At 32.1% G+C, this 26483-nt stretch overlaps 1 protein-coding gene and 2 long non-coding RNA genes across 10 annotated transcripts; all 3 read right to left on the minus strand.

Annotated features, from left to right (window-relative positions):
- Positions 1 to 545: 545 nt before the first annotated feature.
- Positions 546 to 1754, minus strand: LOC114383260. The gene is made up of 2 exons (XR_003660442.1): positions 1227 to 1754; positions 546 to 960 (listed from the first exon to the last, which is right to left on the minus strand). It is a non-coding gene; the product is annotated as an uncharacterized LOC114383260 (long non-coding RNA).
- Positions 1755 to 4890: 3136 nt separating this feature from the next.
- On the minus strand, positions 4891 to 5928 carry LOC114383191. The gene is made up of 2 exons (XR_003660419.1): positions 5340 to 5928; positions 4891 to 5160 (listed from the first exon to the last, which is right to left on the minus strand). It is a non-coding gene; the product is annotated as an uncharacterized LOC114383191 (long non-coding RNA).
- An 11114-nt stretch (positions 5929 to 17042) lies between these two features.
- Positions 17043 to 26240, minus strand: LOC114384689 (deSI-like protein At4g17486). Of its 8 annotated transcripts, none has more exons than XM_028344414.1 (6): positions 26098 to 26232; positions 25722 to 25879; positions 24814 to 25054; positions 18897 to 19184; positions 17518 to 17789; positions 17043 to 17226 (listed from the first exon to the last, which is right to left on the minus strand). In XM_028344414.1, exons 3-5 carry the CDS (start codon positions 25022 to 25024, stop codon positions 17533 to 17535), a joined length of 756 nt encoding a protein of 251 aa, XP_028200215.1. In that variant the 5' UTR covers positions 25025 to 25054; positions 25722 to 25879; positions 26098 to 26232; the 3' UTR covers positions 17043 to 17226; positions 17518 to 17532. The 8 variants fall into 8 exon arrangements, with proteins under 8 accessions (XP_028200215.1, XP_028200216.1, XP_028200214.1 ...); XM_028344413.1 differs by lacking the exon at positions 17043 to 17226 and adding an exon at positions 17289 to 17416; XM_028344415.1 differs by lacking the exon at positions 25722 to 25879 and having other exon boundaries at positions 26098 to 26240.
- Between the last annotated feature and the right edge of the window lie 243 nt (positions 26241 to 26483).

A 26483-nucleotide genomic window follows, 5' to 3' on the forward strand; every position in this document is an offset into this window, starting at 1 on the left:
AAATAAATAATAAAATAAGAGAAAATTAAATAAAAAAATGTGATATACTATTTTGAGATTTATTAAAGTTAATTTATTCATTTAATTTAAGAAAAAAAAATATTTTTTAATGAAATTAAGTGTCTACTTCTTTATCTAATATATATTTATATTTTGAATACTTAAATACAAAAGAATCTAATTTAATTTTTTGTCATTGCTTATGAAATCACAAGTGTCAACTTTTGTATGATTCGGTTAACTTTTGTGGCACATATAATTGAACAATAAAATCTCCCCATACAGATTTCATTCAAATATATCTATATAAGAAGATATTAATTTAGTTTAAAAGTAATTATTTGAGTTATTTTTTATTTTTTAAAGATTTAATGATTACAATGAGTAATTAATGTTAATTATTAAATTTCAAGAAAACAAAATTCATGAAACGTTTCCAATTTTTTTATCAGATCTTTTTCTCTTATAATAGAAAACAAAATCAATAAAAACACGGAAAAATGAACTAACAAAAATATAAATTCTCAAATTATTTTTGTCATATATCACCACCAAAAAATATAATGTATGTGTCATATTGAAATTGATAAATTAAATTATATTCTCATGGAGCATTTAATAATTTTCGAAAAATAAAACCTATTCTGAGAGTCAGATTCTCGATCAACAACATTGATTATGTTAATAATAGTTATTTCTAGTCGAATGTTGTCATCTGGTTCAGAAGTTGCGGGTTTTGTTTCACACTCTCCACCAACTTTGGCACGAGCTTCCTTGGAGCAAGAAATTGGTTCCTCCTTCTCCTCATCTAGTTTAGTATTAAGATCAAATGGAGAACTTCACCGTTTTCTCATTATTGGAAGAGTGCATTTGTTCAGCAACTTTTGTGGGAGGAAGATGAGCGCATTTCACAAATCCATTGCTAGAGCTAGAAATCGCCACCCTCCCATTGCCACTAAGCTATTATTATAAACAGAAAATGTTGAATTCACATACGTTAATAAATGTTAAATTGCAAGTGCGTTTTTAATGAATTACAAAAAACAATAAATAAAATTTGAAACATTAGAAACATAATTTATTATTTTATTTGTTAATAAAGAATAAAAAAAAGAGTGATTATCAAATAAATTATATTTATAAATTTATAAAGGATGTATATTTATTATTTAACTATGACTATTAAATAAGTTAATTTATCACAACACATGAGTTACAACTCTTACCTTATTTCATTAATCAAGGAAATCACGGTTGTTGAAGATGTTTAGTGTCCATAATTAGAACAAAGAGTAGGGCAAATAATAAAGGAGAGGACAGAGAAATAAAAGACATGGTCAACAAACTCCATTTGAGTAGATCTATAAAGAAGGTTCATGAACGAGGTTATGTTGCCCAACTCATGGACCTAGCATAAACAAAAAGAACTCAAAATTTTTAGAAACAAGAAAAGATATCAACACAACAAAAAATAATTAAAAGTGTGGAGAAGGTCAATCTTGGACCTCCGAGAGCCTAATAGTCTAATTGGTGAGAACAAGAAGAGGTGATGAATTTTATAGTGTGGATTTCATGTGGTAGGAATAATCACAAGTCTGAGAGTGATGGTACGATGTAGATGGAGAGTGCGTTAGCACGATTCCACATTATAAAGTTTTGGAAGCCTTTACGGGGATCCAATTAGACTAACACAAAGTAACGTGAACCGTTCGATTTGATATTATTAATGACTCATAATTATTTTGTTTGGTGATCCGTGTCTTTTCACACCAACCAATGGAATGTCATTTTCTGGAATCTATTTTTTATTTGATATGAGTTCTTCAATTTTAGATTGGATTCAGATGTGGATAAGAACAACAACAACAAAAAAACTATCGAAGGAGGATCCAACATGAGTAGCATAGAGAAATGTGAATGATTCGATCTGATGTCATCCATGACTCACGATTGTTTGTTTGATAATCCGTGTCTTTCCGAACCAGCCAATGAGATGTCATTATATGGTATCCAATTTTTATTCAACATGCATTTTTTCAATTTTAAATTGGATTGAGATGTGGATAACAACAACAAAACTAACCCAACAAAGATCCAACTAGACTAGCACAAAGAAATGTAAACCGTTTGATTTGATGTGATCAATGACTCAAGTTATTTGTTTGGTAATCTATGTCTTCCCGAACCAACCAATGGGATGTCATTACATGGTATCCAATTTTTATTATGTGTGCGCTCTTTCAATTTTAAAATGGATTGAGATGCGAATAAGAACAAAACTAGTCCATGTAATGCATTCTTTTTATTTAGAGTAAATTATGTTATATTACCTTCATATTTATTTAAATGACACAAACCCCAATCTCTAAACTTATTTAAATATTACACTTCTCTCCATTTTTATAAACTTGATAACATATTTTTTAAGAGTAATTTACACCTCTACCTCGAGCTTTGTCTACAAACTCTCTACCCTCAAATACAAAAAAAAATACTTTTATGCTTATTAAGAAATTTAGTTAAACATTATTTAATTGTGTCAATCTCCTTTAAAAAAATAATTTTTTTACCTATATTATACTTCATTGGAACTTGATATTAATGATAGAAAAAGTTAGTGAAAACACAACATCAATTAAATAAAGTGTATTTAGGAAATAATATCATTGCATAAGGTCAAATTAATTGAAATTTATTTATATTTGAAAAAAATGTGATTATTTTTCTCGTATTCAAAACTGAAAGAAGTATATAAAACTCCAACTTCCTGCAATATTACACTCCAACCCATTTGATCTAGCCTATGAAGAGATATTTTAACAATTATTAATAAAATATAAGTCATCAGGCTATCCACTTCAATGTAATTTTTTTTATATTATCGTCCACTAGATTGTCATATATGATATATGATAAGTTTGTTGATTTATAATAATCAGTTTCTTATTTTCATACTCTAATTTTTTATCTTTTTATTGATAAAAAACTAAAACACATTTTTTTATTCTATTTCTCACATATTTTCATTTAGATATTGTTCTCGTACCTATTTTTAACTATTCTACTTTTCACCTTTCTTTTCTTTCCGTCAAACGCATCCAAAATTCAATACAAAAGATAAACATGTTGGGTACTTTTATTCCTAAAAAGTACATAAATTTTAGTTAATTTTGTTCTTTGGAAAAATCTTTAGGCTTCATTTTTTAAAATATAAAATTACTATTTTTGATTTTACTTATTATGTGACACTCATTAATTAATAGTTTATTTTCTTTATAGAAAGTCAAGTTATTCTCTGGTGACTTCTATTAGTGTATGTACCTAGTATCATTATGAGCATGTGAAACTTTTGTTTTTAAATTTCTTTAAAATAATTTTTATTTATTTACTTAACAATGAACATTAATAGAAAGCAAAAGTAACGATTTCATATTTAAAAAATGTAAGAATAAAAGAATTTTTATAATTAAGGACTAATACCAAAATTTACTAACTTTTCAATGATAAAAAAATAGTGATTTTATATTTTCGAATGATAAAATTTATTATATTTTTTTACAAAAATTAAAATTAAAATTCATTTTAGAAGGACTAAAATAGTATTTAAGTCTTATATTTATTATTAAAATTGAATTTTAATTACTTGATTATGTTTTTATTCCTCTATTTATTTTAAACTTCATATTAATTTTTTAATATCATCATGTTTTTATTTTGTCTCCAATTACTTAGATATTTGACATTTTTATAAGTAAAACTTTATTAATAAACACAAGGGGTATTACTCCGCATAAAATAGTATTACAAGGTCACATGAGAGGAATAAATTAACAGGTTACATGATAAATAAATACACCAACTCAAAAAGAAAAAAAAAACACCAAACATTATTAAAATCATAGCACAATGTGTCAAAATCTATGAATATTTAACCAACAAAAAATAAACTAACGCATGCATAATATGGAAATTTTCTCAAGAGAATAAAACTAAATCCTTTTAAAAATAGAGATCGAATAAAAAAAACCATATCTTTTTTACTGCAATTTTTAAAAAACACCATTGATCCAATTATAATTTTTCTATACTGAAACATGCACTTTCATATTCAATTATATAGAAAGTTAATTATTAAAAAAATAAAGACTAATTTTGGTGAAAACAATTTGAAATCTTACAACAGTTTTCTATATAAAATAACATTTTATATATTACTATTATTTATTTTGTATCTTTTTTCCATTCAATCAATCATTTTTCCTCCTACATTTTTTTTTGTTATACAAAAGTAATTAAATGTGATATACTATTTTGAGATTTATTAAAGTTAATTTATTCATTTAATTTAAGAAAAAGATATAATTTTTAATGAATTATGTGTCTACTTTTTTATATAATATATATTTATATTTTGAATACTTAAATACAAAAGAATCTAATTTAATTTTTTTGTCATAGCTCATGAAATCACAAGTGTCAACTTTTGTATGGTTCGGTTACTTTTTTGGCACATATAATTGAGGGATAAAATTTCCCCATACAGATTTCATCCATATATATATATATATAGAAAATATTAATTTAGTTTATAAGTAATTATTTGAGCTATTTTTTATTTTATTATTTATTTTTTAAAGACTTAATGGTTATAATGAGTAGTTAATATTAATTATTAAATTTCAAGAAAATAAAATTCATGAAATGTTTCCAATTCATTTATCAGATCTTTTTATCTTGTAATAGAAAATAAAATCGATCAAAACATGGAAAAATTAATTAACAAAAATATAAATTCTCAATTTTTTTCATATATCACCACCACCAAGTATACCTTGTCATGACCAATTTTGATTTAACACCTTATTAATTTCTAAAAACATATAATGTATGTGTCATATTAAAATCGATAAATTAAATTATATCCTCATGGAACATTTAGTAAGTTCCAAATAATAAAACTTATTCTCAAAGTCAGATCCTCGTTCAACAACGTTGACTCTGTCAATGATAGCAGCTTCTGCTCGACCTCGAATGTTGTCATCTGATGCAGAAGTTGCGGCTCTGGTTTCACACTTTCCACCAACATTGGCACTTGCTTCCTCGGAGCAAGAAATTGGTTCCTCCTCCTCATCGGGTTTAGAATTAAGATCAAGTGGAAAACTATAAAATTTGAAACATTAAAAACATAATTAACTTTATTTTATTGATTAATAAAGAATAAAAAATAAGGGTGATTATCAAATAAATTATATTTGTAAATTTATAAATGATGTATATTAATCATTTAACTATGACTATTATATAAGTTAATTTATCATAACACGAGTTAGAACTCTTACCTTATTTCATTAATCAAGGAAATCACAATCGTTGAAGATGTTTAGTGTCCATAATTGAAACAAAGAGTATGGCAAAGAATAAAGGAGAGGGTAGAGAAATAGATGACATGGTCAACAAACTCCATTTGAGTATATCTGTAGAGAAGGTTCATGAACGAAGCTATGTTGCCCAACTCATGGACCTAGCATAAACAAAAAGAACTCAAAATTTTTAAAAACAAGAAAAGATATCAACGCAACAAAAAATAATTAAAAGTGTGGAGAAGGTCAGTCTTGAACCTTCCAGAGCCTAATAGTCTAATTGGTGAGAACAATAAGAGGTGATAAATTTTATAGTGTGGATTTCATGTGGTAGGAATAATCACAAGTGAGAGTGATGGTAAGATGTAGATGGAGAGTGTGTTAGCACGATTCCACATTATAAAGTTTTGGAAGCCTTTACGAGGATCCAACTAGACTAGCATAAAATAATGTGAACTGTTCGATTTGATGTTATCAATGGCTCATAATTATTTTGTTTGGTGATCCGTGTCTTTTCACACCAACCAATGGAATGTCATTTTAAGGTATCTATTTTTTATTCGATATGAGTTCTTTCAATTTGGAATTGAATTTAGATGTGGATAACAACAACAACAAAAAAACTATCCAAGGAGGATCCAACACGATTAGAATAGAGAAATGTGAACGGTTTGATTTGATGTTATTAACGACCCACAATTGTTTGTTTGATAATCCGTGTCTTTCCAAACCAGCCAATAAGATGTCATTATATGGTATCCAATTTTTATTCAACATGCACTTTTTCAATTTTAAATTGAATTGAGATGTGGATAACAACAACAAAACTAACCCAACAAGGATCCAACCAGACTAGCACAAAAAAATGTGAACCATTTGATTTGATGTTATCAATGACTCAAGTTATTTGTTTGGTAATCTATGTCTTCCAAAACCAGCCAATGGGATGTCATTACATGGTATCCAATTTTTATTCTGTGTGCGCTCTTTCAATTTTAAATTGGATTGAGATGCAAATAACAACAAACTAATCTAGGTACTTTGCTCTTTTTTATTTAGAGTAAATTATATTATATTACCTTCATATTTATTTGAATGACACTAAACTCCAATCTCCAAACTTATTTAAATATTACACTTCACTCCATCTGTATAGTCTCAAATAAAAAAAAATACTTTTATGCTTATTAAGAAATTTAGTTAAACATCATTTAATTGTGTCAATCTCCTTTAAAAAAATAATCTTTTACCTACACTATACTTCATTGGAACTTGATATTAATAATAGAAAAATTTAGTGAAAACACAACATCAATTAAATAAAGTGTATTTAGGAGATAATATCATTACATAAGATCAAATTAATTAAAATTTGCTTATATTTTAAAAAAATATGATTATTTTTTTTATATTTAAAACCGAAGGAAGTACATAAAACACCAAACTTCCTGCAATATTATACTCCAACCCATTTGATGTAGCCTATGAAGAGATATTTTAACAATTATTAATAAAATGTAAGTTATGAGTCTATGCACTTTAATGTATTTTTTTTTATATTTTCATCAATTAGATTGTCATATATGATATATGATAAGTTTGTTGATATTATAATAATCAATGTTATTTCCATACTCTATTTTTTTTATTTCTTTTTATTGATAAAAAACTAAAACACATTTTTTTACTTTATTTTTCACTTATTTCCATTTAGGTATTGTTCTCTTATTTTCAACTATTCTACTTTTCATCTTTCTTTCGGCCAAATGGATCCTAAATTCAACACAAAACATAAACATATTGGGTACTTTTATTCCTAGAAAGTGGGTAAATTTTAGTTAATTTTGTTCCTTGGAAAAAATCTTCTATAGGCTTCATTTTTAAAAATATAAAATTACTATTTTTGGTTTTACCTATCATGTGACACTCATTAATTAATAGCTTATTTTCTTTATAGAAAGTCAAGTTATTCTCTATTGACTCCTATTAGTGTATGCACCTAGTATCATTAGGAGGATGTGAAACCTTCATTTTTAAATATTTTAAAAATAAATTTTATTTATTTACTTACAATGAACATTAATAGAGAGCAAAAATAACAATTTCATATTTAAAAAAAATTAAGAATAAAATAATTTTTATAATTAAGGACTAATACCAAAATTTACTAACTTTTCAATCATAAAAAATAGTGATTTTATATTTTCAAATGATAAAAACTTATTGTATTTTTATTACAAAAACAAAAATTAAAATTCATTTTAGAAGGACTAAAATAGTATTTAAGTCTTATATTTATTATTAAAATTGAATTTTAATTACTTAATTATGTTTTTATTCCTCTATTTATTTTAAACTTCATATTAATTATTTAATATCATTATGTTTTCATTTTGTCTCCAATTACTTAGATATTTAACATTTTTACAAGTAAAACTTTATTAATAAATGGAGTACAAGGGGTATTACTCTGCATAAAATAGTATTACAAAGTCACATGAGAGGAATAAATAAACAGGTTACATGATAAATAAATACACCAACTAAAAAAGAAAAAAAGAACAGCGAGCATCGTCAAAATCATGGCACAATGTGTCAAAATCTATGGATATTTAACTAATAAAATAAATAAATAAACTAACGCAGGGATAATATGGAAATTTTCTCATGAGAATAAAATTAAATCCTTTTAAAAATAGAGATCAAATAAAAAACCATGTTTTTTTTACTGCAATTTTTAAAAAACACCATTGATTCAATTATAATTTTTCTATACTGAAACATGCAATTTCATATTCAATTATATAGAAAGTTAATTATTAAAAAAAATAAACACTAATTTTGGTGAAAAAAATTTGAAATCTTACAACAGTTTTCTATATAAAATAACATTTTATATATTACTATTATTTATTTTGTATCTTTTTTCCATTCAACAATCATTTTTCCTCCTAGATTTTTTTGTTATACAAAGTAATGAATTGTTATATACATATAGCATTCAGGAACTCTGGACAATCCAGTGAACAATGCTGGAACCCGGCATGCACCTTTTCCCCAATTCAATTAATAGAAAATATACCAAAGTTTTTGCAAGCATATTTGCTTCTTTTAATCAATCTGCATTAATCTCATGCCCATCTACGTACTATATGCCTATCACTATCATATGGGTGCCACACCATCCAATGCATTGTTGCTTCTTCGAGTTCGACGTTTAGGCTTAACAACATATTCTCTTCAACATGATCATAGGCATCATTGCTACCACATTACAGTGGAACAATAATAATAATAATAATAATAATAAAGGAATTATAATGTTTTATATACACTTTTTTTTTTTCATTTTATCCCTAAAACTCTTTTCAAATTTCTTTTTGTATCCCTATAATTGCTCCCTTTAACCAATTCACACCCCGCTCACATTTTAAAAATTATTCATTATTATTTTTATTTTTACTTTTCAAAGAATTTAAAGAGTCATGAAGTACCTTTTTCCCCAGTAATAATTTATACTAATAACAAAGGATATACTTCCATTTGATAGATTTTATCCTTAAATCACTTTTTAAATTTTCAAATTTTTCTTCTAACGTACTTTAACTTCCCACCACTTATATATTATTAATTTTTTTATTCTATCACTTTTTTATTAAATGCATTTAACTTTTATTTTTAATTGTTTTATTTATTATTTAAAATTTAGAGAGACACGTAGTGCCTCTGTCCCATAATAGTAGTAATTATATACTAATAATAAAGGAAATATCCTCATTTGATGTACACATTTCATTAGAATGTTTTATCCTTATTAGTTTTTAAACTTTTAAATATCCTCACTACTCTCATGTTGTTACTCCTTTTTAAACTTTTAGATATTTTTTTATTTTAGTTGAAATATATAGAGACATGATGAAGTGTCTCTCTCCCCTAATCTATACCATTAATAAAGGGGATATGAAGTTTAACAATTGTCCTTTAGTCTCAACTTCTTAAACTTTTTATCCCTCAATTATAACATAACCTCTTTCCATCAAAATATTAGTTAAGTGATATGATAGGAAAACAAATGTGTACAGAGAAAGTGAAATGAATGTAACTCATAGCTCTGGTCAAAGTGCACCAAAGAGATTAACTAATACACTCTATAACTACTTTCTTCAACCAAAGCACACCTCACTCACATCCTAAAAACTATCCAATATTATCTTATTTTATTATTTTCATTTTTCAAAAAATTCAAAAAGGAATAGAGTGCCTTTCCCCACTAGTAATAAATAAAAGGCTTAAATATGTATTTAATTCTTTAAATGTGAGTCTTTTTTTTGGTCTTTCTCCAAAGTGTAAGTCAAACAGGAAATAAAAAATTCACAATTTTTGGCATTTTTTATCGCCATAATTTGATTTTCTATTTTATACTTTAAAGTAAAATTTTCTGATGATTTGGAATTGTCAAAATTAAGTCAATAAAAAAATAAAACAGTTTTTAAAGCGATGAATAAGTTTTTAATTTTTTTATTGACTTGATTGTGATAGTCAAAATAAAATTTTAATAGTCAAAAGTTGTTGCAAGTGACAAATTTATTATTCTATATTTGGCCCGTGCTATACACAAGGACTAAAAAGAATATTTTATGGATTTTACATACTAAAAAAATAACTTTGAATTTGGAGAAATGAAAAGAAAATGAAACTTTGAAGAACTAAAAACATATTTAAGTCTAAATAAAGAGGATACTTTCATTTTGTGTCCACATTTTATTGGATAATTTTACCTTTAAACTACTTCTTAAATTTTCAAAATTTTCTTACCACGTGGAACTTTCCACTACTTCTATATTGTTAGTTTTTTTTATTCTATCACTTTTTTTTATTAAATGTATTTAACTTGTATTTTTTTAATTATTTTATTTGTTCTCCCTTAATAATAATAATAATAATAATAATAATAAATATGCAAATTAAGCTAGAGAATCAGTACGGTTTAGCATATATATGGGAGCCCTTGACAAATGATATAACTTCTTGGTCATCTAAGAGAATCTTTAACAAGGATCTTGAGCTCAAGATTTGTCTTCAGCAGATCTTCCTATAAAGGAGAAGTCAAGATCTCCAGTTTGGAGAAGGGATCTTCTATAAGATCCTTGAAGATTTACATATTTATCAAAATAAAATATTTTTTACTCTCTCTCCCTAATAGTTTCATGTGAGAACAAACGGGAAAGGGAACAAAAAATAGAATCTGAAGAGATGTAGGTCGTCACAGCGTCGAGGTATGGGGGATGACCCTTGCCAATGTTTAGATAATGTGTGGTGACGTCGAGATGTGTGGAGAAAAGAAAAGAAAAGGGGGGACTCATAGTGGTTGGGGACAAAGGAAATGGAGGGGGACATGGTGGTTAAGGGCAAAGGAAGAAGAGGGGTGTAGTGGTTGGGGGCAAAGAAGGGGAAGGACGGTGGTGGTTGGGGGTGGAGGAAACATGAAGGGAGAGGAAGAGAGGAGGAAACAAGAAGGGGAGGAGAAGAGGAAAGAGAAATGTGAAGAGGGAGGAGGAAACATGAGAGTGTGTGGAGAGTGAAAGAGAAAGTGAAAAAAAAAAAGTAAGGAAAGACTAAGGTTGAGTGTTGGTTGTTGAGTTGAGAGAAAAAATATTAAAAATATTAAAAAAAAATGAACTTGTTGTCAAAAGTTGAGGTTTACAAAAGCCGACTTAAGATTTTAAAATGAGATTTATCATTAGAACAAAAAATAAAAAAAATCTTAAATCACATATGACATTATGGAATCTATGAAAAAATGTTTGAAGATCCTAAATTGAAATTCACCACTAAAGATGCTCTAAGCATCCGTGGTCTTTATTCTCCTTATTTCAGCATAAAACAAAATTTTTCTTAATTTATTCACTTCCTTTTGGAGAGAGATTTGATGCATTAGTAGTAACAAAGTGTGAGGAACCAATCATCTTATAAAATACGGGAAAAAACATAAATATTTTTTTATCAACAAATATTAATACTTAATTTGTTAGATTTTTAAGTTAAAAATTGAATAGATATATAAGGTTTTTATTATTTGATTTTTTTTTCTTTTATTGTAACTGCAAATATTCTAAGACGAATTTATCATCATGAGTAATTGTATTAATTTACTTTGTCATTCTTACATCGATTGTGTCATGTGTCAACTTGACCAACTTGCCAGATATCTCCATGGCTACTGCAAGTATAAGCTAAATATTTACTCACCTTCATCTCTCACACATAGACATGTTTGATATAATGTAAACATTTTCCATGCCAGAGTAGCAAGTAGTAACTATTACTTACGTGTGTGAAATTGCTATTTCAATCTTTGTATTTATGAACCCGGATTGATACGTCGTCACTCACTGCATCATTGTCACATATCTTACGATTTTCCGTTAACCCATGTGGCCTTTTATATGTGATTAGTGTCTTTTTCAATTAAAAGGAATTGCTTTGTGTCATCAGAATTCAAGATGTCAAGACATGGGGATAATAAATAATTAATAATTATCATGGCAAGACATATGCCTCACTAGCCAATTGCAACATCTTTACATGTCCTCCTAAGAGTTCCCGATAAATCTACATGGTCTATATCACATGATTTGTACTTCACTAATTATAATAAATGCAATGCGAGTTATAATTAGTGTCATCAAAATATAAATTATAAAGATTCAGAATATAGGAATAATCATGATATATGTACCAAACATAACATCATCACTGATTTTTATACCAGAACCTTAAGAAACGTTGATTAACTCCTCAATACTCTAGCTAAGAACCACAATTATGCATCATCATCTTCTACTTTGTGATCCTTGTTCTGCTTCTAGTGTTTCTTGCCAGAGTTGCCTATTCAATCATCTAGGTGCCATGGGTCATCGCACGTCCAATGGCATTGTGCCACGACACCCTCGAGCGTGTGTGTCTATTCTATCACAAGTGGTCACGCACGTATGGGAAAACTGTTCTGTATTGGCACGGGTCGAAACCAAAGCTGGTACTATCCGACCCGGATATGATTAAGGAGATCCTTTTGAAAACGGGTGAATGGTTTGAGAGGATAGACCCGAATCCTTCGGCAACCGTTTTATGGAGAAGGAGAGGAATGGACTGTGCATAGAGCAATAGCTGGTTAAGGTAATCTTTTTATACTCACATCTATGAGAATTTATTTTATTGTAAAATATCATTAGGTTATAAGTGATTGATACTCTTCCTTGTAAACTGAAAAAAAAATGTTATTATATATTACTAGGGAGTACAAAAATAGAAAGAAAAACAAAATATTTAGAAGTAAAAAAAAGAAAGTTACAACATGAGAATAGTGAATAATTATTAGGAGAAAGTAGAAGTTTAAAAATTGATAAAGGATAAAATTGTCTAAAATTTGTGGACATAAAAAAGAGATATTTTCTTTATTAATTGTATAGATATGTTATGTGAAACATAATTTTTTACTATACAATAATTTCTTTTCATACGAAATATGTTTAAATTAACTTTAAAAAATATTAGCCACATTGTTTAACAAACTATTTGTTATTAGTTAAAAGTTAAATAACCTTGAAAAATGTTAGTGACATTTTTTAACAAACTATAGGTCATGTCTTATTTAATAAAATTTTACTCTTGATTCAGAGCTTCTAATAGATTTTAATCAATAAGATAAAAGTACTTTAGAAAGAGTGTGATAGAAAATACAACGTTAACCCTTCTCACTTAACCTTTATCTGGCAAACGTTTTCTTTAACTTTGCACGATGATTCCTTTCCAACCAATGAGTTTCAAGGATTTTATGGCATAATAGTTACCATTTATAGTGTTGTATAGTCTTTGAGATGGAATTCTATAAAACTAACATTTCCGTGACTAAAATGTATTTGTATCAGTATTGGATTCCACAAATTATAGATAGCACAAAAAGCAATGTTTTACAAGTGGGAAGATGAGAACAAAGGTGTTGATGAATTTGAGATTGAAGTGAGTAAAGATCTCCACGACCTTACATCTGATATTATATCCAAAGTCGCTTTCGGGAGTAACTATGAAGAAGGAAAAGAGATTTTTGATTTACTAGAACATTACCATCTTGTCTCCCTTGCAAACAGAAGTGTCTATCATATGACAAAAACTAGAACTCTCAAATGGGTCAGTTCCGCATGGCTCGTTGGACCAACTGATGAAATTCACATGGCTGTCATATTTTTTGTGGCCCCACTTGGCCTACTTTATTTTTTTTTTATTAAGTTTACAAAAATTTTAAAAGGAAAAAAAATTGTTGCCAAGAATTTATGGGTCTAGCCTGACCCGTTTGGCCCTTTAAGCAGGGTCAAATTGACCCAATTCTTTTTAGGCCAGCTTTTTTGCAGCTTCGTTTGGCTTTTTTGAAGAGTCATCGGACCATATCAATTTTGTCATCTCTAATAAAATCCAACCACCTCCAATTCACCGTGTATAATTGTTTCATCTTTCCTTTTATGTTAACAATAATATTATAAACTGAAACAATATGTTCATGCAGGTTTTTGCCTACGAAGAAAAACAGAGAAAGAAAGAGATTAGAGAAGAAAACCTGCAAATCAGTTCAAGTGTTGATTGAGGACAGCCATAAAGCAGAACAAAATTCAGAGAACTTGCTTTCTTTGTTGATGTCTTCTCTCAAATTTATCAACAATGACACACAAAAGTTAAGGATAGTTGAGATAGTGGATGATTGTAAAAATGACTCACATTTAAAGAACTAAATACATATTTAAACCTTCTATTTATTACTAGTGGGGAAAAGGCACTCTATTCCTTTCTTAATTTTTTGAAAAATAAAAATAATAAAATAAAATAATATTGGATAGTTTTTAGGATGTGAGTGAGGTGTGAGTTGGTTGAAGAAAGTAGTTATAGAGTGTATTAATTACTCTCTTTGGTGCACTTTGAAGAGAGCTAGGAGTTACATTTCGTTTCACTTTCTCTCTACACATTTGTTTTCCTATGGTATTGCTTAACTAATATTTTGATGTCTATACACATTTTCCTATCATATCACTTAACTAATATTTTAGGGATAAATCAAGAATGGCAAAGCAAGGCACGTGAGGAAGTACTCAGTTTTTTAGGACCTAATACTTCCCCAACTTCAGAAACATTAAATGACCTAAAACTTGTAAGTGTATGCCTTATTATTGTCTTATTTTCTAAATACTTTTATAAGCTCAAAATTTATATACAAATTCTTAGGTTTTTTGGGGCATTATTTTCTAATTAGAATTCGAGTTTTATTTTGATAAATTACATAATAAAAAGCTTGCATTAAAGGTCAATATAAATTATAAAAATAAAACTCTAATTTTAATTAGAAATCGAATAATATGAAAAATGCCTAAACAATTTGATCTAACTTTTGTCCCTTTTATAATCATTAGAGAAAATAATAATATTGGCTCCTGCTTTTACTCAATATAGGTGAACTTGATACTTCAAGAAACACTTCGACTCTACCCTAATCCAGGGACATTGGCAAGGCAAACAATTAAAAGAGTACAGTTAGGGAACAATTAGATTCCTGTTGGTACACAACTATATTTATCTATCACAACAGCTCATCATGTACTAAGTTATGGGGAGAAGATGCTCTTGGATTCAATCCTATGAGATTTGTGGAGCCTCGAAAGCATTTAGCTCCATATTTTCCCTTCGGATTAGGCCCTAACTATTGTGTGGGTCAAAACTTAGCTTTGTTTGAAATGAAAATTGTACTTGCCATGGTGCTACAGAGGTATTCTTTTGTTGTATCACCAACATATGCTCACGGACCAATGTTGTTGATGACTGTGACACCTCAATATGGTATGCAAATTATCTTTAGAAGATTATGAAAATGATTATTGTTGTTTAATGGCGAATCATGTAGCTCTCTGGGTAGTAGATTTTCTTGTAATAATATTTCTTTGTCTTGGCTGATAAAAAAAACGACCAAAGGATGATTGACATGAAAATTTTTCATGTCAGTATGCAGCTGCTAATAAGTCTTGTTGAGTAATGTGGCTAATGGAGAAATGAAAGGTGAGCTAGGAATGGCTAATGAAATTAATTAACTTGACTTCTGGTCGCAGTCTCACACTAGACAGAAGCACGACACAGAATCATTCAAGAGAAAATACCCTTTGAAACATTTTTCAATATACGTGACGAGAAACATAGCATTATAAGTGCACCATCTCCATAGGAAAAAGTGGTCATAGTCATTCATAATGGAACAATTTATTTAAAATTATTTATTAAAATAAGTATTTATTTCAATAAAATAAATTACTTTCTATTTTTTAATGTTTTTGTCTAATATGCTTCTACTTAAAAAAAATAATTTTCTGTTTAATTTTAAAAATAAAATCTATCTATTTTTTTCAAAAAGTACATATATAAAAAACATTTATTTGAAAATTATTTTTTTAAAAATTTAAATAAACTCATCCAATATTATAAAAACATATACAATCCATCCCTTCAACTTAGCATACTAGTTAACTACCTTTGCCTAGATCCAAAACTCAAATAAAACCTACATTTTAGGTACTATCTCCAGCCATGAGTAGCGACCTTTAAAGGGATATAAGCTTTAAAGCAGAAAACAATATTGAATTGCAAGGCCAAACACACTTAAACCAATCAACAATAAATGAAAACCATTTAAAAGCTTATTATGATGACGTCTTTCCATGACCTTCTGCAACTACATGTATCACCATCAACAAACTGCAGACACACAAAAAATGGTAAGGAGTGAAGAGACCAAGATGAAGTTAATCTGAGCGACGAAGAGGCACATGTATGAAAATCTCCAACTCAACTCTATAAATAGAGATGACAAGGAAATGATTTCTATACATATGACTCTCAGTGCTCAGAGTAACTTCATCTACATCTTTTATTCCTTTTATATTTTTTATATGTGCATTTTAGATGGTAAAACATGTAGCTGAAAGAAGTAATGGAGAGAGAAGAAAAGAAACAATTCCAATGTGAGTTGGCAAGAGGAAACACAAAACTGAAGGAAGAAGGGTAGGTAGGATGGTTATAAAGAGATTTTTTATTCAATCTCCAACATGTGGCTTCACTGTTGGATCCTCAGTGAAGGTAGGCACAAGTTCCCAACGAATCTCAGCCCCACGTTAGTAGCACGATCCGTGCACTACCCTCTTCACCAATCAACCTTGAGGGAGGACAATGTCAGTTGTGAGAGACATGGCAGAATATTGAGACAAAGAGTGACATTGTTACAATGTTACTGATATGTTGGTGTAAATTTCCACGAGAGAATGATCCAATGAGAAATTGCCACGTCCAGGGAGATTCTCTCCAATATGAGGTGGTTTACAATATCATTGCTGATTCTGATTATTTTATTTTTTGCTTGGGGAGATTTAGGTTGCTAGTTTGTAACCTGGTAATGATTTTAATTTTAACAAGTGCTGAAGCTTCCGGGCGCAGGGAAGATCATAGATATATAAAATATTTAAGTTGACTTTTATTAATTTTATAGTTTAAGCTATCTTTTATGATTAATTTCCTTGATCAAATGTTGACATGTATTCCATCTATATATCATGACGGGTGAATATCAAGTTTAGAAAATGTGTAGGACGCATTGTGTACACTTTGAATTGTAAAATTATATAAGAAAATAATGTGTTTGTGCATTGACTGTGTAAACGAATTTTACCGTGTTATTCAATTATAAATCACTGTGTATAATACTCTTATAATCAACTACCTTAAAAATCATATCAATGGTCCAGTACTCTTACGGTGCATGACCATCTGCAGTCAATTGTCTCTGCATAAAATTAGATTGAAGTTGTTGGTGCATCATTTTACATGCTAATGTATGTACAAAAATTAAAATAATAATAATAATACAGCACAGCAGATGGTGGTGATGCTCATTTATAAAGTTTCTTCTACAGCTTGGAAAGGATCATTCTTAGTCACCACAATAAAAAAATAAAAAAACAGGGCAGGTTTAACTGCAAAAGACAAGGAAAGAAAAATAAAAGAAAATGAGGTTATGTGATGAAACCAAATCCTACTTACATAAACAAGATTCTTACAATCATTCATTTCCTACCTTCTCAAAGCTCGGTTATCTTTCTTTCAAGGAACGGTTAATGGATTTTCTCAATTCCGAGGAGGGCCATGACGACGACAAGCAGCCTCTTATGGGTGACTGTAGAAACAGTGAAGATGTGGAAAGGTGTTTTTGACGCATTGAGATTGAGGACAAGCAATTGAAGCCACTTCGAAGCCTTCTCTTTTCACTATCATGAGGCTGATAATTAGGATCATGCGCTACAGCAGAAATCCTTAGTGCTTCAGGAAGAATGCAATTGCAAATTGAACCTGCCACAAAGAGTAGTCAACATAAATGATATTGGGTATGATTCCTAATAACTCATACTAGTTTTCCCCTAATGTACCATATAATAATGTTTGGATTTAATATGGTCCAGATTAAAACGTGTCATGTGCTATCCCACATAATTTTTAGACAAACATAAAAGGCGCCCTTAAGGACACTAAGAAAAGCACTTGTGCAAGTGAAGTATTATAAACAAAGAATAGAGAAAAAAATACAAGAAAAAACCGCTATCATCCATGATCACATAAGATGACAAACATAAGTTTGGCTACTCAGCATAAAATTCATGTCAATCTAGAGATGTCCAGAAAAGAGTGATGAAAGTCATAAATCACCTACCAAAGTAAAAAAAAATAAAAATGGCTAGGCTGTTGAATTTTAAGATAAAAAAAGAAGAAAAAGAACTAGGCAGTGATGAGCTTTGACAAGTTTAATTTTAAGCATAAAATTAAAGAACCACTAGCATTGACGAGATTTGCAGATGCACTTCAAATTGAAAGGGGAAGAAAAAGAAGAAAATAGTGGATGAGACAGGAAGATTTGAAGAATTACAGTTTTGAGACAAGACAGGAAAAGAAAAAAGAACTAGAATTCCACCAAGGGAATATCATCAAAGGACACTTGATTAGAAGATGGCTTCCCTAATGTCAATGCCAGATGGAAGTTGAAAGTCTCGATCAGTGAAGTAACCTTTCTAATTGGTGTTAAGAAGGATAAACTCCAATGATCAACTTCTCACAAAGTCAACGATGCCATTACAATGACCTTTTCCTATTCATACACATACACTATTATTAACTATGCCATTAATTCTAAACCAATGGAACTACGAGTAACAACCACTTATTAACTAGCTAATAACCTCTAAGCAATTAGCTTGTGCGTTCATATCAGTTGCAAGGGGCAGGAAGGAAAAGAACTTGGAAATCTCTCAAACATGAAATTTTGGAGGGTTAGTTGTAAAAACCTCCCAAACTCATGTTGCAAGAAAACCTTACATTCCCTTTCCTTTTCTCCATTCCCTCCATCCAAACACACTGCAAAAAGTAAATTACCACCCTGAATGAAACAAGTAGAGCAAAAAATACCTAGTCTGGCCAGTCGATTTACCCATGTTGGAATCGATTTCCCCGTCAGCTTGTAACAGATGTCTTTGCAGAAGTGGTTGCAGTTCTTGACAATTAAGTGATATGTGTCACCGTTGTATCTTGCTGACTGGCGTTCCATGAACTCCCTAACCTGAGTAGAATCCAAAGATGTGATTCCTATGAATATTGACTTCCTGAACTTGAAGCCAGGGCATTGGCGAGGTTCAACCTCAAAAACACCACTTGTTGGGTAGTCATGAGCTCCAAACGCGTATTCTACACCATGAACTGTAAAATACAGGTAAAATTGATCAGATAATGTAAGTGTTAATTCAAAACTATGTAGCTACATTTAAAGAGAAGCTGATCCAAGCAGCAATTTGCTGCAGAATTATGGAACCCGCTAAATACATGTAAAGTCCCTAATTATCCTGTATTCAGTTGCATATGATGGGAAATAAATAATTACCAGCTTTTTGTTTTTTAGATGAGTTTGGATTGCACAGAAGAATTGGGGCACTTGAAAACAAGGACAGATAGAAATCAGAAAATTATAGGAACAAATACTTTGTATGGAAGCCACAAATTGATATTTTCCAGTTTGCTCACTCAGAGTGAACTAAAGTTATCAGTGTAAAAAAAATTAAATGAGAAAAGACACACACACACATTAGGCTCGAAAAATCACCATTATCACACACTCTAGAAAAATATCCTTCTCTAGTCATTAAGTTATTTAGACAGCATATGACCTAGCAAAACTTGGTAAAGGCTGAACTTGAAATGAAGGTGAGGAGGAGTCAAAACCTCACTTTCTCTCACAGCTTTATTAGATTCAAAATGTTACATATATATAGGATACAAAAAAGAGAGAGGAGAGATGACAGTGACATCTCACTGCTGCCTTCTGAATAAGGCTTACAGATTAAGCTACCAAACAAGGCTAAAATACAAAAGAAATATTCAACATTCAACACTCCCCCTCAAGCTGGAGCATATAAATCATATGCACCAAGCTTGGAACATATAGTCTGAATTCTGGGTCCTCTTAGGGACTTAGTCAAAATATCCGCTGGCTGGTCATTAGAACCAATGAACTCAGTGACAATCTCCTTGGACAGAAGCTTCTCTCGAATGAAATGACAATCAATCTCTATATGCTTAGTCCTTTCATGAAAGACTGGGTTTGAGGCAATATGAAGAGCAGCCTGATTATCACAATACAACTTCATTTGCAACTCTTCACAAAACCTCAATTCTTGCAGAAATTGTTTAATCCACATGAGTTCACAAGTAACCATAGCCATCGATCGATATTCAGCTTCTGCACTAGACCGAGCTACAACCGTCTGTTTCTTGCTTTTCCAAGAAACAAGATTTCCTCCAATGAAGACACAATAGCCTGATGTAGACCTCCTATCCATGGGACAGCCAGCCCAATCAGCATCACAATATCCTGATAATTGCGTATTACCTTTGTCTTCATACAACAACCCTTGTCCAGGAGCTCTCTTAATATACCTCAAAATACGCATGACAGCATTCCAATGGTCCAAATGAGGATTTTGCATAAATTGGCTAACCACTCCCACAGCAAAGGAGATATCAGGTCTAGTGATGGTAAGGTAAATGAGTTTTCCTACAAGCCTCCTATATCTCTCGGGGTCAGGATAAACTTCACTTTGATCTGCCATGAGCTTCAAATTAGGATCCATATGACTTTCAACAGGTCTACAATTTTGCATACCTGTTTCTTCTAAAATATCAAGGGCATACTTCCTCTGAGAGATCACAACACCATCTCCTGATTGAGCCACTTCAATACCAAGGAAATACTTCAAAGATCCCAAATCTTTGGTCTGAAAATGACTGAATAGATGCTCTTTTAGCTGGCTGATCTTAGTAGCATCATTCCCTGTAATCACTATATCATCAACATAGACCATTAGATAAACACATTTTCCAGGAGATGTATGACAATAAAATACAGAGTGATCAGCTTCACTTCGTTTCAGTCCAAACATGTGAACAACATGACTAAATTTACCAAACCAAGCACGAGGAGATTGCTTCAACCCATAGAGAGATCAATGAAGCTTACACACAAGGCCATACTCCCCCTGAGCAACAAACCCAGGTGGTTGCTCCATATAAATATCCTCCTCAAGATCACCGTGGAGAAAGGCATTCTTAATATCAAGCTGATGGAGGGGCCAGTGACGAATAGCAGCCATAGCAAGAAACAGACGAACAGTGGTGAGTTTGGCGACAGGAGAGAAAGTATCACAGTAATCAATGCCATATACTTGTGTGTAGCCTTTAGCTACCAAACGAGCCTTAAGCCGATCAACCTCACCAGTGGGCCCAACTTTAACAGTGTAGACCCACCTACAACCCACAGGGGTCTTACCAGGGGGAAGAGGAACAAGCTCCCAAGTACCATTATTTTCAAGGGCCTGCATTTCATCAATCATAGCCTGTCTCCAGCCAGGATGATCAAGTGCCTCACGGACAGTGGAAGGAATGGCAAGGGAAGACAATGAACAAACAAAGGAACTGTATGAAGGAGACAAACGGTGATAGCTTAAGAAATTATAAATAGGATGAGGATTACGAGTAGAACGAGTACCTTTTCTGATGGCAATGGGCCAATGTGAATCAGAATGAGGAGAAGAAGTGGAAGGAGAGGGCGGATCCATGAGTGGAGGACTGGTTGAAGAAGGACGAGAATCACTAGGAGAGGCTTCAGGTACTGGAGATCCAATCTGCCTTGTCCTGTGTTGATCTGTAGTCAGAGGTGGTAAGATGACTTCAGGTGAATTTGGTGAGGAAGATGGAACAATACTGACATTTTGGCCTGAGTTATCTAGGGGATAAGGAGAAGGAATAGGAAGAACTTCCTGAAGAGATGAAGAATGGTCCACGGAGGGTGAAAAGAAAGGTGTGTCTTCAAAGAAGGTTACATCTGCAGACATGTAGTATCGTCTCATGGTTGGAGAGTAGCATTTGTAACCCTTTTGAAGACGAGAATAACCCAGGAAGACACATTTGACTGACCTAGCAGAGAGTTTATCTAAACCAGGAGACAAATCATGAACAAAACAGGTACAACCAAACACTTTAGGAGAGACATGAAATAAAGGATCATGAGGAAAGACAAGTGAGTGAGGAATTTGGTTTTCAAGAGAAGAAGAAGGCATCCGATTTATTAGGAAACAAGCAGTAAGCACCGCATCTCCCCAATGATGTATCGGAACATTCGAATTTAGCATTAGGGAGCGTGCAGTTTCAAGAAGATGACGATTCTTCCTTTCTGCAATACCATTTTGTTGTGGTGTGTGAGGACATGTGGATTGATGTAGAATACCTTTGGAAGACAGAAAAGAAGAAAGATCATGAGAGAAATACTCTTTAGCATTATCACTTCTGAAAATTTTAATTGTTTTTCCAAATTGATTCTCAATTTCATTGTAGAATGACACAAATATAGGCAAAAGTTCAGATCTGTCTTTCATTAAATAAACCCAAGTACATCTGGAGAATTCATCAATGAAGGTTACAAAATATCGAAAACCAAAAGATGTAACACGACTTGGTCCCCAAATATCAGAATGAATGGTAGAGAAAGCCGAGTTACATCTTTGTACAGTTTGAGGAAATGACGACCTGACATGTTTTTCTAGTTGACAAGACTCACAATCTAAGACTCGAAGATTCTTAAGACCAGGGACCATCATCTTCAATTTTGATAAACTTGGGTGTCCTAGACGATCATGCAAAAGTTTGGGTTTTGAGATTGCAAAACAAGACCCAGGTGGACTGGATTCCAAATAGTAAAGTCCTCGTGATTCATGTCCTTCTCCAATCAGTCGCCCCGTCCCATGTTCCTGAATAACAAAAGAATTAGCAGTAAAGGTTACTGAACAATTTAACGAACGAGTTAATTGACTTAGTGAGATTAAATTATAGGGACACTGCGGAAGGAATAAAACAGAGTTTAATTTCAAGGAAGGAGACAATGAAACTTGACCACTTCCTTGAGACGCAACCTTGGAGCCATTAGCTACAGTGACGAGGTGAGGAATTTTTGGTAAGGAAAAGGATGAAAAAGAAGACTTATTACCAGAAATATGGTCAGAGGCACCTGAGTCGAGTATCCAAGGACTAGGACCTTCAATTGATTGAGAGATACAAGCTGTTGAAAAACATGGTACAGATGAGGATTGAGCTTGGTTGCTGGGTCTCTCAGATTTGAGCTTCAAATACTCCTGATACTCCTCATCAGAGAACTTAGACTCTGCTTTCTCTGATCTAGAAACCTGTGCAACCTTGTCAGGAAACCCATGCAACGAATAACAATTCTCTTGGGTGTGACCCATCCTCTTGCAGTAGGTGCAATGAGGACGTCCACCCCTTCCATTGCGGCCTCCTCTGTTGTTGCGACCGCCTCCTCTACCACGTGATGCAACCATTGCTGACGTCTCCACACTATCAGTAGGATTTTCATCCTTCGATAAGTGAGGCACACGGAGAAGCCTAGTGATGAGAGAATCCATGGATGGAACCTGATCCCCAGCGAGTACTTGATCACGAACATGATCAAAGTCTGAGTGTAAGCTTCTCAGGATAAGGACCATGTAAAACTTGTCCAGTTTCCTGTTCACTTCTTCTAATGAATCAGCCACAAGAAACTTTCTCAGCTCTTCCACGGCAGCCCGAGCCTTACCCACATGAGCAATCATGTCATGGCTGGTTTGCTTAAGGGCTGTAACCTTCATGGTTGCATCAAATAAGCTCTGAATATCATTGGCAAAAATTTCTTGAGCCTTCTTCCAAAAGGAACGACACGTTTTAAATGATCTAAGGATATCCAAAATATCCGGCTCAACTGATTGCCATAACACAGCACACAGTTGATAATCAAGCTTCTCCCATTCGGCTCTTTTGTCACTTGAAACAGAATCGGAAGCTTTCTCCAAGTGGTCATGGTGTCCTTGACCAAGAAACCAAAGTTCTACGGAAGCAGACCATGAGGGGTAATTTTTCCAATTGAGTTTAGCAGCTGTGATGGTTGGAGTCCCGGAGAAGGAGAAAACAGGTCCAGGGGAAGCCATTTTGACCCACAAGGTGAAACCCTAAGGGAGCAAAAAGGTGGAGAGAATAGGACTGTAGCGTTCCAGGTGACGAAACTGGAAGCTGAGGGCTGGAACGGACTCAGGAGAAGCCGACCAAGAGAACGGCGGAGGCGCGGCGCGATTCCGGCGCCGGGACGGCGGCGCGTGGACTGCACGCGCCGGAGGACGCGTAGGACGGTGGCGGCGCGTGGCGGCGCGTGGCTGCTCCGTTGCTGACGCGAGTTGGCCGGCTGGCTCGCGCTTCCCAAGGCGAGCCTAACCCTGGCTTCGCCGGAGAAATGGCCGCCGGAAAGTGACGGCGGCGGTTGCGGCGGACGGCGGCGGGCGACGGCGGATGACACCTGCTCTGATGCCAACTTGAAATGAAGGTGAGGAGGAGTCAAAACCTCACTTTCTCTCACAGCTTTATTAGATTCAAAATGTTACATATATATAGGATACAAAAAAGAGAGAGGAGAGATGACAGTGACATCTCACTGCTGCCTTCTGAATAAGGCTTACAGATTAAGCTACCAAACAAGGCTAAAATACAAAAGAAATATTCAACATTCAACAGCTGAAATGGTGCAACATATAACACTAGGATTAACATCTACGTCTCCTCCCTTGCCCAGTTGTCTGGTTATGCAATTCATACTAAACAAAAGTATTTTGTATCCCTCCAACACAAGATTTAGTACTGATACATTTGAGAAAAAAGCCAGATGACTACCACTCATAATATGCCTGGATTAAGAGATAAAGCAAAATCAAAATACAACATCAAAAGCTTAAAACTGTACCTTCTACACCAGAGTGATAGATACCAAGACCAGCCCAATACACATAACCATTCATGGGTGTCAAGTCATACACATTCAGATAAACTGGTGTTTTGCCAGGTCCATAGCCAGCAGAATTGACTTTGCGAAATAAAGAAAAACGGCTTGCGGATTTTCCTTTCAAATGAAGTGGTACAATAGATTTCCATCCTTTCTTAGACTTCAATTTCATCTTTCCCTATAGGGAACACCAGCATAGTACCTGCATGCAGCAAACATGTAAGCACAAGCATCATCTGTTTATGTTCACATCTTCAGTTAATAAGAACAGAAAACTGGGTGCTAAGCTAAGATTTTGCTGTTCCTTCCTTTTCTGAAGACAACCAACTCATTCGCTCATTTTAAACATTAAATAACGTAGCTTTATAAGATAAATTGATAAAGGAAAATCCAATTAAAGATACCTTCAGATTTGATGAATGCACCATTTTTAACGGGAAAAATAAAAACCTTACATATTGATACATGTTGAACAAATTTAGTATTCAATTTAACTTCACCTGTCAATCTTAGTAATCAGTGAACATAATCTCACTCTCTCTTTCTCTCTACTTGACGGGAAAAAGGCTGCAAGTCAAACTAACATTCAAACTACTAGGTTGACAAATTATAGCAAAAAGAAAATCATAACAAACTTATGTGAGATATGATAACTTAAAATGACAAGGGCAATTTCAGCCCGAATCACTTTGCTCCCCCTCAATTTTACAAAATCTTCCAAACACTTCCCAGAAGTAAAAAAAACCAAAAAGATTGTTAATTTCAGTGCAAATATCCTCTTGGCCACGAATACATGAAGCAGAATCAGAAATGAGGAGCATATATAGCAGAATCAGTAGCAGATCACAACAGCAAATACATACTAAAACCTGATGATAAAACTGAAAGAATGGAACTTGCAAGTGCTTTTGATTTCTGAAAAGGGTTAAGAGCAACCAAATCAAGCAGGGCATAAACTAGGTTCCAGCTTCCAATTTAAACACGGGATGGAAATGAAATGAGAGAGTCTGGCCTCACAGCTTCAGATCTAGCACAAGGAAGAGTACAATACAACAATGGCATCACAGAGAAAAAGTAGTGGTAAAGAACAAAATGGTCCCAAAATGCTAATGCAGCAACTGCAGAAAGAACAGTGACCTCAAAAGCAAGAACAGAATAATATTACAAATTACTCAGTGCTTAAAGAGTGAGTGAGAGAGAGACAGACAGACAGACAGACAGAATGAGAAAAAATGAAGAACTTACAGCTGCAGATTGAAAGCGTGCTGCCATTATTGAGAGAGAGAATCCCAAAAACGATGAAGTGAAGACTCAGATTGAGACGTGCAAAGGAGTGAGTAAAGCTCTGAATGAACAAAAATTGTTTGGTACTCTTAGCAATAGCAACTCCTTGGGAAAAAAAAATAGGTCTAAATATTTTTTTGTGTTTTTTTTAAGTTTTTTTTATTTTTAGTTTTATAAGTTTTTTTAATTTGGATTCCTATAAATTTTTTAATTTTTAATTTTTATAAGTTTGCATTTTTTTAGTTTTAATTATTTTAAGATTTTAATTTTTTTTATTTATAATTTTTATAAGTTTTTGTTTACAAGAATTAAAATTAGAAAATTATAAATTTAGATAACAAAAAATA

This window comes from Glycine soja, chromosome 14 (assembly GCF_004193775.1).
Source record: "Glycine soja cultivar W05 chromosome 14, ASM419377v2, whole genome shotgun sequence".
Taxonomy (NCBI): Eukaryota; Viridiplantae; Streptophyta; class Magnoliopsida; order Fabales; family Fabaceae; genus Glycine; species Glycine soja.